The sequence below is a fragment of the Natator depressus genome, chromosome 6 (genome assembly GCF_965152275.1).
Source record: "Natator depressus isolate rNatDep1 chromosome 6, rNatDep2.hap1, whole genome shotgun sequence".
Lineage (NCBI taxonomy): Eukaryota > Metazoa > Chordata > Testudines > Cheloniidae > Natator > Natator depressus.
In genome coordinates, this window is record NC_134239.1 from 62,479,712 (window position 1) to 62,495,209 (window position 15,498).

At 43.8% G+C, this 15,498-nt stretch overlaps 1 protein-coding gene across 1 annotated transcript in view; it reads left to right on the forward strand.

Annotated features, from left to right (window-relative positions):
• ZFYVE26 (zinc finger FYVE-type containing 26) overlaps nucleotides 1–14,869 on the forward strand; it is a 71,347-nt gene extending 56,478 nt beyond the window's left edge. Inside the window, exons 32-43 of the mRNA XM_074955503.1 lie at nucleotides 728–864; nucleotides 986–1,206; nucleotides 1,883–2,030; nucleotides 3,161–3,370; nucleotides 4,730–4,948; nucleotides 6,202–6,399; nucleotides 7,067–7,269; nucleotides 8,100–8,241; nucleotides 8,716–8,775; nucleotides 10,095–10,277; nucleotides 11,073–11,117; nucleotides 12,217–14,869. Of these exons, the coding sequence (XP_074811604.1) occupies nucleotides 728–864; nucleotides 986–1,206; nucleotides 1,883–2,030; nucleotides 3,161–3,370; nucleotides 4,730–4,948; nucleotides 6,202–6,399; nucleotides 7,067–7,269; nucleotides 8,100–8,241; nucleotides 8,716–8,775; nucleotides 10,095–10,277; nucleotides 11,073–11,117; nucleotides 12,217–12,426 (1,976 nt within the window). The 3' untranslated portion in view covers nucleotides 12,427–14,869. The remainder of the gene's footprint in view (nucleotides 1–727; nucleotides 865–985; nucleotides 1,207–1,882; nucleotides 2,031–3,160; nucleotides 3,371–4,729; nucleotides 4,949–6,201; nucleotides 6,400–7,066; nucleotides 7,270–8,099; nucleotides 8,242–8,715; nucleotides 8,776–10,094; nucleotides 10,278–11,072; nucleotides 11,118–12,216) is intronic.
• The last annotated feature ends 629 nt before the right edge of the window (nucleotides 14,870–15,498 follow it).

Consider the following 15,498-nt stretch of genomic DNA (forward strand, 5'->3'; position numbering starts at 1 on the left):
ATGCTATATATCACTTGAAATCTGAGATCCCTAGCTTTCCAGGGATTGGAGCAGATACTCTTAGCAATCTCACTTTGAGATACTGGACCTTTAAAAACTCATTGGTCTGGTCCCTCAAACTAACAGTACTGTTTTGGCATTGCTCCAGAACTACTGGAACTTTTTTCCAGATTTGAGTTAAGGTTTCTGGGCTGCACAGTCCATCAGTGCAAATCCTAAAAAGCAAATAAATAAGTTGGTAAGTCATTTAGTGCTTCATCTATAATCCGTTTATTCATTCCCCTTCTCAGCCTCAGTGACTTCCCTTCCACCACCCACAGAGCACTTATCTCCACCGATCTTCTGACAAAAAAACATAAATATTGTAGCTCACAGGTGGTCAAAAAAGAAGGTGGGTATACTGTAATGGAGTGGCACCAAAAGAGTTAAAAATACCCTGAATTGGGGATATGGGTGTTTATTGAGGAAATATTTTAGACAGTATAGAAATTGATGTTTGGGAGTGGAAATCTGCTACTGAGCATATGCAGTAGCTGCTTTCTGTGGTTCTGTGCTGTGCGTGTTGTATAGGTGAGATTGTTTCATCCCTCTAACTTCTGGAGTGTGTGCTGAGAACAGCACAGGTAGCTCTGATGATAAAGCATACAGAATAACTTTGTGACATGCTTTCTGCCTGATTTTCTGCCCCTTCCAGGATGATTTTGATTAACTGATTCCTCTTTCTCAGCAGTACAGACCTGTGGTAACGGAGGTTTGGATTGCTCTGTAGTGATGAGAGTACCCAAGGCAACTGAACTTGAGTGGCTTCTTTCTCTGAGTGAAGATGAAAATGAAATTGTGCGTAACGAATTTTATTATGAACAGGTAAGAGCTTGAGAGACAGAGAGGTGAGTCTAATGTAACCAGTTCCCTTTAGAATTCTATTAAGTGCTGTTGTAGTGTCCATTTACAAGCTCTTGGGTCTTTCTTTACTCTTAATTGACAGGCCCCTAGTTCTTCCTTGTGTATTTCCATCCTCAGTCTGCACTCAGATAGCACAGCATGTGGCCACCAGCTGATACAGCGCTGCTGTAAATTGTCCCAGGGTCTGATTAACCCTGAAGTGGATGCTGGGCTTCTCATGGACATCATGAAACAGCTGCTTTTCAGTGCCAAGATGATGTTTGTAAAAGCTGGAAGGAGCCAGGATCTAGCTTTGTGTGACAGGTAAGTTGCCAGCTGTCCTTTTGGATTCGTTGGAGCTCTTAGCCTTCCTTTAATGAATTAAAGTGGTGGTGAATGGTGCTGGACTAACCTCTCTAGAGGCTAGAGAGTGACCTGTTTATCCACAAAATCACTATTGGGAATACTAGACTCTTGGAGTAGATGGGAATAAATCTCCCTGACTTTAAACTTGCTGCTTTTACTATGGGAGATTTTTTTTAAGCTTAACATTTTGCTTGTTTTCAGACGCTTGTTTAGTTTAGGCTTTTACAATGGTACTTGTCAGGCATTTGAATTTTATTCCTTCCTGGGGCATCAGTGTAAGGCAGAATAGAGTGGGAAGTGCAATGCAAGGGGTCCCAGCTGTTCAGGTAAATGTACCACAAAACCAGACTTGACAGTACTGGTTAGTGTTTCCACAGGCTGTATTAGCCAGTCTGGTTGAATGAGAAGCAGCTAGCCGGAGCAGGAAAATGGCTCTAGGATAGTGCCTTAAGGAAGGGAAGTAGAGTTAGAGTACCAGAGACAAATTTGGAAGTACCACTGGTTGGGAATCACCAATGTAAAAGATACTACAGGCATAAGGGCTTTGAAGATCCTTGCTAATGAGCCTTAGAGTATAGTGATATGCTGTGTGTGCACGTGCCCACTCACTTCATTCCTGCTTCCTTCCAAACAGTTACATCAGCAAGGTGGATGTGCTGAATATTTTAGTTGCTGCTGCCTATCGCCATGTACCATCTTTGGATCAGATTCTGCAGCCTGCAGCAGTAACGAGGCTAAGGAATCGGCTTTTGGAAGCAGAATACTATCAGTTAGCTGTTGAGGTAACAAGAACGGGGGGATGAAGGTGTTAACCCCCCCCTTTTTTTAAATCGTCTTAGATGGCTTGCTTTCCCTACCAAACTTAATTTATGTGATCTCTGATATTAAAGTACAATGGGATGTGATTAAAAAAGGAAAAACTTAGGAAATATTTTCAGATGCTCAGTTTAACAGTGAGCTGCATTCTGCTTGGGAACAGTCTGCCAAAGGGAGTGATGTGAACCCCATCATTTCATCCAATTCCAATTAGGACAGGCAAAAAACTAAAAATGCACTGTCAGGAACAAACTTGCATTGGTAGGGGAGCTAGGACATTCAGCCTAATAGATCTTTCCTTTCTGTGATTTGATTTGTACTTAAGGACTCTGAGGCCTGCTAGGACGGACAACTTTGAAAAACATTCACTTATGAGACAATGATAAAACCTTGACAGCTCATCTGGTCATATGGCTTATCTTCTGCATTTTGCCTCCCTACCCCATTGATTTCATAAGCCTCTGGTTGTGGCATCGCAATTATTATGAAGAGGATTATGATGACACAAACAGGATTAGGATCCCTAGTAGGGAATAAGCAGCATGAGCAGATGAACTGTTAAACAAAAATGGTTTCTGTTTACATGCGAACATCTCTGCTAAAGAAACTGTGGGATGAAGTTTTCTATCAGCAGATTTGTGTGAAAATGAATGTTGCCAAAATGTTTCCATGAAGCATCATCAAGTCTGTAAACAGAAAACCACTAACACTTCGTATCACTTTTTAAACCACAAACCTGTTTAGTGTTGTTTTGTTCTTGTAATAAAACTATATAAAATCTACTATGAAGGGGAAAATTACTTTACCTTTATGAATGTAAAAACTGTTGGATTGAACTTTCCTTGACCGGTGATTGATTAAACTCTTCCATTACATTTGCAATCGGAAAATCCTTCCATAATCAGAGTTTGTGGGTAGTTCAGTAGCTGGTATTTAAGGTCACTAATGTGGAACTGATAAAGGCATTTCTTAGTGTACAAGAAGACATTTTTTCTTTGGGCAATGGAAGGTCCCAGATTTAGATTAGGGGTGTAATTATCTGCTTCTCCTGTGCTTCTCTGTATTATGTACTACTAACTAATGCTTTGGGGTTTAGGTTTCTACAAAGACTGGGCTGGATCCAGGTGGCGCATGGCATGCCTGGGGTATGGCTTGCCTTAAAGCTGGGAACTTAAGTTCAGCAAGAGAGAAATTCAGCCGATGCTTAAAGTCACCCTTTGATCTGAACCAGTTGAATCATGGCTCAAGGCTAGTCCAAGATGTGATACAATATCTGGAGTCCACTGTGAAACCCATACTCCTGGTGGTAAGAGGCTATTCTACCTGTTCTGGAGAACTGTACCAAAACTGTCAAAGTCCTGAGGCTTTGGCACAGTTCTTTAGGAAGAACATGATTCGACCGGGGGAGAGGGGACATCCATAGCATATTATAGGGGTTAATGCTGGAGTAGTATTTTGCGGCTGCTTTTGTCTTTTTGACATGACTTGCATGTGGAGCAGATGGTGTGAGGATTTGCACCACAAATACTGAAGCCTGTGCAGAAGCCCCACTGGCTGCACCCCCCAGTCACTGACTGACAGCAGAATGATGGGATTCTGTTTGTGTAGTGTTGTGCCCAGTAGATGGGGAAGAAGCTCATCTTTTGAAGGTTATGCAGTAATGCAGAAGCCCATCTGACTGCTGTTTGGAGGCCAATGTGAAATGGGGTGGAGGTCTCAGTCTAGCTCTTAATGAACTGGTGTCCATGTCACTATGTATCAGAAGTGGCACTAATTTCCCCCCTTGCTGATCTCAGTTAGAGGCAGCAAGGATTGTATGAGTCCTAGAAGACACACTCCTCTTTCCTTCCACCATCACTGGTGCAGCCCTTCCAAATTAACTTGTGGTACTGTGACAAAGGTCATTATTAAGAAGCCTGCATTTTTGGTATCAATTCTCTGTTGTGTGGCTGGAGAACTTTAGTTTCCCAGACTCACAATTTAGAATCTGTTGCCAGCACTAGATTTGCTTTAACAACACCACCACCAAAAAACCCTTATCAGTCTCTTTTGATTAGCATTGATTTTGTAATTAAACCAACTTTTTATATCTTTATTACAGAGCATAGAAAGTGTCTTTATGAAGAGACTAAGTTCCATCCATCTGTACAATGTCATGTAATAGTTGAGGGTGAAACTTGAGACGTCAGAACCTCCAGATTGAAAATGTTCCTTTTAGAATTTATATAGTTTGAGTTTACTGTAAGCTATAATTAGGTACTAACTAAAATTCAGGCCCCAATTAAAGCTTTGAATTATATATTTGTTCTCCTAAAATTTCTGGTCTTCAGCAAATATGCACTTTAGTCTCTGACTTGCTGTTTTATCAGAAGTCTCTATCAGCAGTGGAAATATCTTTAAAAAAACAAACCTCCTATAAGGACCCATTCATATTGGGAACAGAACCACAGTAGCTGCAGTCATGTTTAAGCATCATTGCTGCTCGCAAGGTTTGAATACAGTTTCCCTATCCAGTAATATGGCTGGAGTTTCATCCCATGTATACCACAGTAGAAAAAGAGAGGGGGTTGGCTGATACACACTAACCCTAGAGAGGCTCTGCAGAATAGTCTTCCTGTTAATCGTTCCTGGACAATCCCATGTCATTGATTCTCTGTCTTAATAGCAGGATGATGACTACTTTGCCACACTGAGAGACCTGGAAGCAACCCTGAGGACACGAAGCCTGTCTCTGGAGATGATGTCCGAAGGGAAGATCCAACACAACAGCTACTATCAGGAGTGCTTGTTCTATTTACACACTTATGGCACCAACCTAGCAATCATTAGCTTCTACATGAGACATGACTGCATGCGAGAAGCACTTCTGCATTTGTTAAATAAGGTGAGTAAAGAATTCTGCTGGCAGTGTCAGAATCTGCTCTTGTATCATCTAAATTGGAGATCTGAAAGCATTAGGAGGACTTCTCCCTTCCAAGCAAATCCAAGATGGTGACCAGGATAGTACAGTATATATAATGACTGAATTCAAAATCCAGCATGCTCTATTTCCTCTGAGCTTTCACTATTTATGTTCTCATTGTCCAGTCTTCTGTGGATTTATTCCAAATGACTGAACATCTGTGTCATGTAGAACATTAACCAGCACTGTTCCATCTTGAAATTATTATTGCCCCATCCCCTTGCCAAAGTAGGGAAGGCTAGAGAAGAGAGCCATTCTCTGTTCTCCTCCAATACTATCAATCCACCAGCTCTTACCAACATGAAAGCTACTGAAAAATACTTAAAACTTCTGGAGTGTGTGGGATTTTAGCTGGTTCGTTGGCCTATTAGAATTGAAATACATTTGATGTAGAACATACTGATTGACATACCTAACTCCATTATTCTGTTTTTTCCATTTTTATTATTCCATTATTAATCTGTTAACTGGCTTATTAATAGGTAATTGTTTAAGTGGCCTTATCAACTCTGGTTTCTCTTTATTATCACCAGTGTGATTGCTGTAGTTAGAATTGAGAAGGTCCTTTCAAAGCCCTTATTCTCAGTTACCTTTTGAACATATCCTTTTTGTTCTTAGCTTAGAAGTGAATTGTGTTTTGTTTTTTAAAGAAAAATCTGCTTGCTTTTGAGTGCCCAGTGGTGCACAAGCAGTTTTCCACCAGTAAAATTTTTCAGGTAATTCAAAACAATTTTAGCTTGAAAACTTCCTACCGCAACTTGGACAGAGAGACTTCAAATGGCAGTTCTCACTTTCCGGTTCTCTTACAGCAGTGCAAGGTTGTTTTGGTGCTGAGGCTCTCACCACTGCAGGGGAAGGATTCCACTGAAAAGTTAACCTGTTTCCACCAAATGTATTTTTTGTTAAAACATTTCTGTGCATACCGGGTTCTGTAACTTGTGCTGTGCAGTGGTTTTTAAAAAAAATTAGCAAACCCAGTCACTACCCTGAATGCAGTGATTAAACAACATGGTAGCACCCCTTTAAAAAACAGTTCAAAGCCGGCAATTTGCTGGGTGCCTGCCTGTGCTCAGAATGTAGGGTTAACCTCTCTGTCACTGGTATTCCCTTCAGTGGCAAGAGAAAAGCCAATTCCTGCAGCTGATTCACCTCAAGCTCCCTTCTTCCCACTGTAGGAGAGCCCGCCGGAAGTGTTCATTGAAGGGATCTTTGTCCCAAGTTATAAAAGTGGGAAACTGCACATGTTGGAGAACTTGCTGGAAACCATTGATCCAAGTCTGGAGAGCTGGGGCATCTACCTGATTGCAGCCTGCAAACACTTGCAGAAAAAGAACTACTACCACATTCTGTATGAACTGCAGCAGTTTATGAAGGTAAGGGTGGGGTGTGTGGCCCCCCCTTTATTGCTGAAATAGTGAATAGTATCACTCTATTCAGCAATTTTACTTGGGTGTTAAACTCTGTGCCTTGGTCACGTTATGTTTTCTGTGAATTCCCTGGGATGCTCCGATGAAGTGAGCTGTAGCTCACGAAAGCTTATGCTCAAATAAATTTGTTAGTCTCTAAGGTGCCACAAGTACTCCTTTTCTTTTTAAGTGAGAGAGTAACTGCAGAGTCCATGTCTGCAGTTGTTTCCTGTTTCGCATTTTCTAACTGAAGTCCTTGTGCTTTGTGGATACATAGTATGTCTTTTGCTTGCTTAATTTTTATTGAATATAAGCTGGTAGGAACTTTTCTGATCTTAGGAAGACCCCAGGCAATACTGTCTATTCATATCTGCTGTGCTTATTGTCATGAATCTGGTCTTGTTGCACCATCTTATCTGTTGCTTTAATTGTATGTCCTCTTAGGGAACCATAATGTTTGCTTTGTGTGAGCATTTTAGTACCAACAGTCAAAGTAGCTATGAAGATGTTCTGCCTATGGATGCTCTCAGTCTTCTCCGCTTCTGAGATTCTTATAGTGTTTCTCAACATCATAGGTCATAGCCTTGTTGTCAAATGATCCCCCTTTTAAAAGTTCATTACTTGTTTGTTCGAGGATCATGTCCGTGCTGCCATGACCTGCATTAGATTCTTCACTCACAAGGCAAAGTCTTACACAGAGCTGGGAGACCAACAGAAATGGCTCCTGAAGGTCAAGGACCACCTCAAAGTCTACCTGCAGGAGGTTTCAAGGAGTTCCGGAAGGAAAAAAGCTGCTTGCACTTTTCGGAAGAAAATGACGGCCACTGATGTATCAAGGTATCTGCAAAACAGGAAATGAAGAAGTTCTGGGAATGAGGTTGCACTTGAGACTTGTCTTGATTAGGAAAACTGGTTGAGTTTAGGTTGGGCTTAGCTCACATACTAAACCCAGCCCAAAATTGACCTTTTTCCTACTATGGTATACGGGAAGCACCGCTCTTCCTGGTCAAGACAAGCCTCAAGTGACAGAATGTCAGTCCCTGTACCATCTACCCTCCTGTATTTAGGCAAAACCGATATGGGCATAGTCTATACAATTTACATTTTGTTTGCTAAACTTATTGCCTGTATAGTAGCAGAGCTAGATGCGAGCCTTAGAAGTAAGAGTTAGATGGTTAACTGAATTTCCAAACTTTAAAATGTTGTTAGAAGTTTAGTCCTCTGTTTCTAACTTTTGGGGTGTCTATAACTACAGTTTTCTTAAGGTTTATTTTCATCTAAAGTTACTGAAACTTTTTCACACTTGGCTGCAGCTTAATAAAAATTAGTCTTTTTGTGTGTGTCTGGGAGGAGTTGTTAGAGATCCACAGCTGGTCAGTGTGTGTAACACTGAACTTCACGTGAGTACTCGTAATGCACGTTTCCTATGCAGTTCTGGAGGGCACTTCAGTGCTGCAGATGGGGTGAGACAGAAGGAGCTAACGTTAAAATTACTCTATGCCCAAGTCAAACAGCAGCTAAAATAGCCATTTTTAATTTTGTTAGAGACACATCTACCTTTTGAGACACTTTCAGTAATGTAATAATTTGTGGATGGTGCACTTCATTAATAGTTGTGTAAATGCGTCTCTGTACCCAGATAAATGAGAATTTTTTTCCCAATCTAGGCACATCAATACAGTTGAGCTACAGATGGAAGTCACCAAGTTCCTGCATCGGTGTGAGAGTTCGGGGACCTCTCAGATAACTGGCTCAAACTTGCCCACTCTCTTTGGAAACAATCAAATGAAGATGGATGTAGCTGGCAAGGTACTAGCTGCTATTTAAAACATAACATTTGCTGCCTTAACTTGACCTGCTCTGTGGATTAAAGGATGATTTGGGGGCCTGGAGCACTCATCTGGACTCTCAAATAATACAAAAGGTACTTTCCAGTTGTAGCTCTCAGTGCATTTTAAAGGTAGGTAAGTATCCTTATCCTTATGTTACAGGTGGAGAGAAGTTTAAGTAACTTGACTACCATGGGGCACCTGACAACAGAACTCATGTCTTTGCCTCTCCCTCTCTGGATCATGCTGCCTCCCATTGTTAGAGACACTTCTTAACAAGGCGGTAAATTGCCTTTTGGCAAACAGTATTGCAGTGCTGAACTCAGGCAAGAGGCAGTAAAATACCTGGGCTACTTTTGTACAAGTGACTTCATTTCCTTGTGAGTTTTCTACACATAACCAAATGGGAATGTCTCACTTTCCCCTGTGTCTAATGTTGGAAATTTCTTCACAGGTCATGCTGGAAGGGAAGAACATTGAAGAAGGTTTTGGAATTGCATTCAGAGTTCTCCAGGTATGGAAAACCTAAGAAGTTGCTGCATGTAAGGTTGATCTCACTCCTGTAAAGCACCACTGTTTATTACCAGACCCTTTGCATCAAGTGGGGAAAACACAAGTTTCAGATCAGTCCCCATGTTTGTGTAAAATACAGACCAATCAATTATGTAGGTTCTAAACCTCCATGCATTGTCAGGGACCCCCCTTCGCCCTGGAAATGAACTGCCTGGCCAGCTTTTAGTTTAGAGAGTCACTGACGTCAACTTCCAGATCCAATTAAGCTGGGGGAGGCTGTGAGTGTGAGTGTGTGAGGGAGTAGAGCTTAATTTTCAAGGTTCCTCTGTCTGTGTCTCAATGTCATGCTGGCAGTTCTGAGATCTCTAGATCAGCCAGAAGGCTGTCTTGCTGTGCATCTGAGTAAATTGGTGCCCGCTCATTCACTGAAGGAGAGGAGATTAGAGAGGGGGCACCCTGATGGGAGAGAACAAGTGAAGGAAGGGGCTCCATGCACCATATGAAGAGAAAACTAGGGCACTGCCTGCTCTCCTGAGAGATGGGTCTGGTCTCTTCAGAGCCAATTAACTTGCCTCCTTGTTCATCCACAGAGTTAGCAATGCATTCCCTTCCTCCCTGCTGCTCTCCCAGAGTAACCAAGCAGCGTTCTCCACTGCCTTGCATCTTCTTCAGTCATTCACACTGTGCAAAGTGCTACCCCAGGTATGAATGGAGAATTCAGATTTGGTAGCATTTGACACCCACTCTGCACAGGTGTCAGTGACTGCGCAGGATATGGAGGCAGTGAAGAAACAGGCCCAGAGCTGGCGCAATGCTGTTCCCAAAGCCTGCTCATCCAGGGAGCAGAAAGTATTTAATTGGAAACTGTTTTTTTGGAAATGTGTCTCCAGCATGTGTGGATGGCTGAGGCTGAGATACTTGCCAGCATGGTACTAGTAGCCCAGGTGCTTAGCTGAGAAGGACCCACATTAGTAACTTGGTGGGAGTGCAAGGGGAGAGTCTGCCTTGCATGGAGTGGAGCAGACTGCAGCTGCCCAGATTTTCAGTGCAAAGGAGTGGCCTCTGGAGACTAGGGTCCCACTGTGATCTGAGTGACCTGGCCTTCCCGAGCAAAGTGGCATGCTGGGCCCTCTTGCCCTGAGGGCTGTACTTCTGTATGGAAAATGAGGGTGGCAATGGGCTGCGTTTTAGAGCAGTGTGGACTGTACTTGAGCCACATTCTGTTCTTCTAGCAGCACAGTGCTCCTCCTCTGGGCAGGCTTGGTAGAATCTGCCATGACTGAACATGCTGCTTTGATGCTTTCCATTTTCCCACTTCAGGACTTCCAGCTGGAGGCTGCAGCTGTGTACAGTAAAGTGGCCAAGGTGCTGGTGAAGCAGCAGAACTACAGTGAGATCCGGCAGCTCCTTAAATGCGTCAGTGAGTCTGGAGTTGCAGCCAAAAATGACGGGGATATCATCATCCTAAACTGCCTGGATGAGTTTAAGGATATCCCCTCTGAGGTAATGCCGCCCCCATGGCACCATCTTCTGAGGTGGGATAGTCTAGAAAGGGGACAGTCCCTTGCCTCTCAGCATCCATACCATGCACTGAGACATGCTGTCAACCTCTTCTGGCCCCTTATTTCACATGTTCTATCTCCAGAGAAATCAGTTTGCATCTGCAAAGGGAAATGGCTATTCGGGGGCTGTGATTGTCTAGCTACAGGGTCCTTTCCCTCAAATCTCCCAGCAAGGTGCTGTGCAAGTGGCACGCAGGAGAGATCCTTCTACCCAGTGGGATCCTCCCTTTCGTTGCTGTTTGGGATGAGGAGGAGTGTCTTTCCATGAAGATCCCTTGCTGGTAGAGAGGGCACATGGAGGAGGGAGCACAGCCATGTGTGCCCCCAAGAATTGCTGCCTGTATAGGAAGCCACCCGTTAAGATTGCCCTGCCCATCACAAAACCTTTACATTGCTCTGTGTGTGTGTGGCGTGGAGGTAGGGAACCCGAAAGACCTCCATGAAGCTACCACTGCGTAGAGGGGGGCAGGAAGTCCTGATGAGGAAAAGCTGCCCTCATGGAGTTCCTTGAAGACACGACACTGGTTTTGGGCCAGGAGGTAAGCTGCAGTAAAAGGGAAGATTTGGGCTTAGTACCCGGCGCCTCAGGAACTGGGACAGTTGATGGCTGAGATGATTTAAACACCTTGCTGTAATTTCATCTGTGCAATGTTTTAATCTGATAGGCTATAAAACTATAATGGTTTGCAATCTACAGTCCTCTAATTGTCACCTGCTTTTCCCCTTTGGGGTATAGGATCTGGACAATCTGATCCAGGATATGGACAGCGACGAAAACAAGGTGAGTAAAGTGTAATGGGAAACCCTTAGCTTGCTGTGGGAACGCTATGCCTGGAAACCAAAGCTTCTCAAGATTGAGCTTAGATACCTTGTAAGTGTCTGATCTCATCTCTTCTCCCCAACACTGGGAGTGAAGTGTCCCCAAAAGTTAGAGACCCTTAGGTCTCTGAGAGCTACTGTGTGGGACTTAAAAGCAATGCAAAGATTCAGTTGGCTCTTTTTGGTTCTTCCTACCTATTTTCTCATAGGTGCACTTAATTTCCCATGCAGCTGACGGGGATCTATGTGCATCTAGGGAGACCAGCATTGAGCTCATTATTATTCCAGTGTTATATTATTGCCATTGTGGTAGGCGCACACCGTCCTTTATCTGATCAATTTGGTAATTTCTCTTCTTTGTAGACTATGCTAAGACTGAAATACATGGCTTCTGTTAATTATATACACTGCACTTCTCTACTGTCTTCAGTATAAGGCTCTCAAATCATTTTACATTCACAAATAGATAAATAGATTCTGTTCCCATTTTACAGATGGAAAAACGGAGGCCCAGAGGTCACGTGACTTTCCAGGGTCACATTCAAACCAGTGGCAAAGCTGGGACTTGACTCAAGGAGTCCTGATTCCCACTCGCCTGCTCTGACCACCAGACATGCTGTTCTGAGAAATTGGATTTGATTTCTGTCACTGCATTAAGTTCAATGCTACAGTGACCCTAATGTGAGCTTTTGAAAGAACTAGGCCATGGGCAGAATGCCTCTGTGAATCTTTGCTGTTCAGATATGGAGGTTTTCAAGCATGAACTACACATGCAAGAATCCTGATTTTTGGTTCCATGATGATCAGCATCCAAAGAAGTTCTAAAAGCCAGTGACAGAGGCTTACATTTTAAAAAGTCTAATGCACTGGCCCTTTGTAGTACACTTCTTATAGCAGAACCTGGCCTGTGCTACATCCTATCCTCTGCATCACAATGCACACCCTCTCTAAATAGTACAGCCTACTGAACTAGATTTCCCAATGAGCCCTCACCTCTACCTGTGTGTTAGAACTCAGTCTGGGAGGCTGTGGTGAACAACCGCTTTTCTTTATTGCTTCAGATCCAAGCCTACCTGATGTGCAACAAGCTGCGTTCTGCCTACCTGGTCTCTGTGAGACAAGAGAATACCAGAGCCGTGCAGCTGGTGCAGCATGTGCGGCAGTTGGCCGAGAACAGCGGGGAAGACGTTGTGCAAGCCATCTGTGCCCAGTGGCTTTCAGTGCACCAGCCCAAACAAAAAAGCAGGTTCACCCAGACCACTAGGAAATAACTACCAGGCACCAGCATCCATAAAGGGAAGACTTCATATGGCACAGAGAAGAGCAGCTCGGTGATCTCTCAGTGAGAGTGAAGTGGCAAGCAGGAGCTGCTAGAGTGCCTGTAGCTAAAGGGAAGGAATACAAGTGCCAATCCTGTGTTCTGATGACCAACAATCTCTACCTCAGGGTGTTTTCTGTGTGTGTTAAACCTGAACAAGCAAGACTAAGGATTATGGAGAAACGCACTTTTCTCCTCTTTCCAAGAGGCATTGCACTCTTTTTTGCCATGGGTTTGTTTTAACCTAGTAAACCTGTGTATAGTTGATGACCAGATCCCATCCCAGCTCAGTGTACATTGAAACATAAATCTCTTTGATTTCTATTAGCCAGAGCCATTTTATAATGAATCTATCATTGCAAAGGTTGAAGAGAGTTTTGTTTCCATTTACATAGACTTGGGACTGAACTTTTGAGGTGACTTTTTAAAGATCTATACTAATTATCACTAAGTTTTTTACACTAGCACAGTATGTGCAAATCCTTTAGTTGGTTTGAAAGGCAATGGCTGGTTGTATATGGCAGGTGTCTCTATGCTGAAATCACTGACAAGTGTTTGCCTGCTGCTTGGGCCCTTGGATGGATGGATGGATGGATGTAATTGGAACGGGATGCAGTACAAAGGGGAAAAGCTTGAAATAGGATAAGAATGTCTGAGAGAACTGTCTTACCTCTTGCTTCCCTAGTTTAATCCACTAAGTGGATTAAACTGCTGTGATACAACTGTCATTGGATAGTCGCAAGGACTCTTATGTCCTTTTTCCATAGTGTAAACAAGCTGAGCTATACACCCCTTGCACTGTAGGGAAAGCACCTTCCTTTTACAAAAGGGTTAAAATGGTGAAATTTAATCACACAGCAAAGTTATAGACTGCTGAACCATGCAATGAGTGTCCTTACCAAAGCAATCTTCCCCTTCTGACAAAGTGAAACATTTTGGACTGAATTGTTATATACTTTAAAATAAAACAACCACCCCCCATTTGTTCCTGGGGTGAAAAAATGGCTGAGACAGTCTGGAATACACTGGGGACTGGCAGGCAACAGGCATCCTTTAGCTCAAGTGATGTCCCTGTATTAGTTGCTGCTGCACAGAATCTCTTTCCCCAGTTGTCTGCTGCTGACTAGAAACAGACCAAAAGCCACGCTCCCCTGGTCTACTTCATTTAACAGCAGGTTTCTCTGGTGTAAAGTGATTCTGTTCAGGGGCATTTGGATTTGGCTACTGCTTCTCTGCAGCTGATAATCAGAGAAGAGGGAAAAGTAGGAAGGAGAAACAGGCAGCAGAGAATGGAAGAAGCAGAAATGAGTGATGGTTTAAAAAGAAGTTCCCTAACTTTGGCAGCCCACAACATGCTTGTCGTGCAATGGATGTAGACTGCTAACATTTAGAGATGGGCAGCTCAATTTCCCTTTCAGTAGCTCCCAGTGTATTACAGTCAGCTGGCTCGCTTATAGCCAAATGAAATCTATAAAGATGTTTAGTTTCTGGAAGTGTAATATAACTAATGCCATTGTACAAAGTAAGCTAAGCAGGCAAATAGAGTCCTTGTGATAGACCACAGACCTCCAATGAGATGAAAAGGACATGGTTGACCTCATTTTGAATGTTTCATGACCACTGTCCCACTGACTCAAACTTCTCTCCCTGCTGGAGATAATTAGCTCATTGGATCTGGGGTTAGAAATAGCTCCGATCTTAGAATCAGGGATGACCACGCTTAGCTTCCAGAATCTCCTAACCCCAGATCTCAGAGATCCCATTAGTAAGGGTAATAAAAGCTGCTTTTATTGTCTCAGCCAGACAGAACCGGCCTTGCAGTGTGCTCCAGGGGTTAGGCTTGTCTTGTTGGGTGTGATACTTTTTATGGTCTGGGTTGATACCAAATCTATAAATAAATATGGGTAGAGAGGTCTGTACTGTGTGCACTGATGCAGTAAATACCATTCTGTATGCATCTGTGAGAGGAACTTGAACATTGTAGAAAAAGAATGGTGCCTGCCATGTAGCCCAGCCATTTTTGTGCCTGTCTTTCTGCTTGACTTCTTTGCACTTTATTTTACGCACTTTATCGAATGTTTGTTGCAATTTTGATAGTCCTTAACTTAGAATTCTAAGGATCTTTTTCTTACCAGCAGAACTAGAACTGGAATTTTGGCCCTGATCCTAAAAGACTTGTCACGAGTAGTGCAGTTAATGTTGGGCTTAAACCCTAAGCATAAAAATGGATTGAACACTAGTAGTAGTTGAAAGAGCCATTTGTCAGTTAACAGTTATAATCTGTTTACAATGAACAAAGGAGAATAAAGTATTATCAGCAAAGGTCACTTGCCCCAGTCCCTCTTTTGTGTATTGCTCTGTTCTTTACCTCTAGCATAGTTGGGTGGCCTCTCCCTCTTCAGCTTTTCTGTTTGGAACTGGTCTGGGTCACCATCTGTTAAGGAAAACACCTAGGACAGGGGTGGGCAAACTTTTTGGCCCGAGGGCCACATCTGGGTATGGAAATTGTATGGCAGGCCATGACTGCTCATGAAATTGGGGGTTGGGGTATGGGAGGGGGTGAGGGCTCCATCTGCGGGTGTGGGCTCCGGGGTGGTGTTGGGGGTGCAGGAGGGTGCTCTGGACTGGGACTGGGGGGTTCGGAGGGTGGGAGGGGGATCAGGGCTGGGGCAGGGGGCTGGGACACGGGAGGGGGATCAGGGGTCCAGGCTCCAGGTGGTGCTTACCTCAAGTAGCTCCCAGAAGCAGCGGCAAGTCCTCCCTCAGGCTCCTGTGCGAAGGCACAGCCAGGCAGCTCTGTGCACTGCCCTGGCTGCAGGCACTGCCCTTGTAGCTCCTATTGGCTGCGGTTCCTGGCCAATGGGAGCTGCGGGGGCAGCGCTTGGGGTGGGGGCAGTGTGTGGCTGCCCCTATGCATAGGAGCCAGACTGGGGACATGCTGCTGCTTCCAGGAGCCACACGGAGCGGAGCAAGCCCCTGACCCTGCTCCCTGCCTGGAGCACCAGAGCAGGGCAAGTCCTGAACC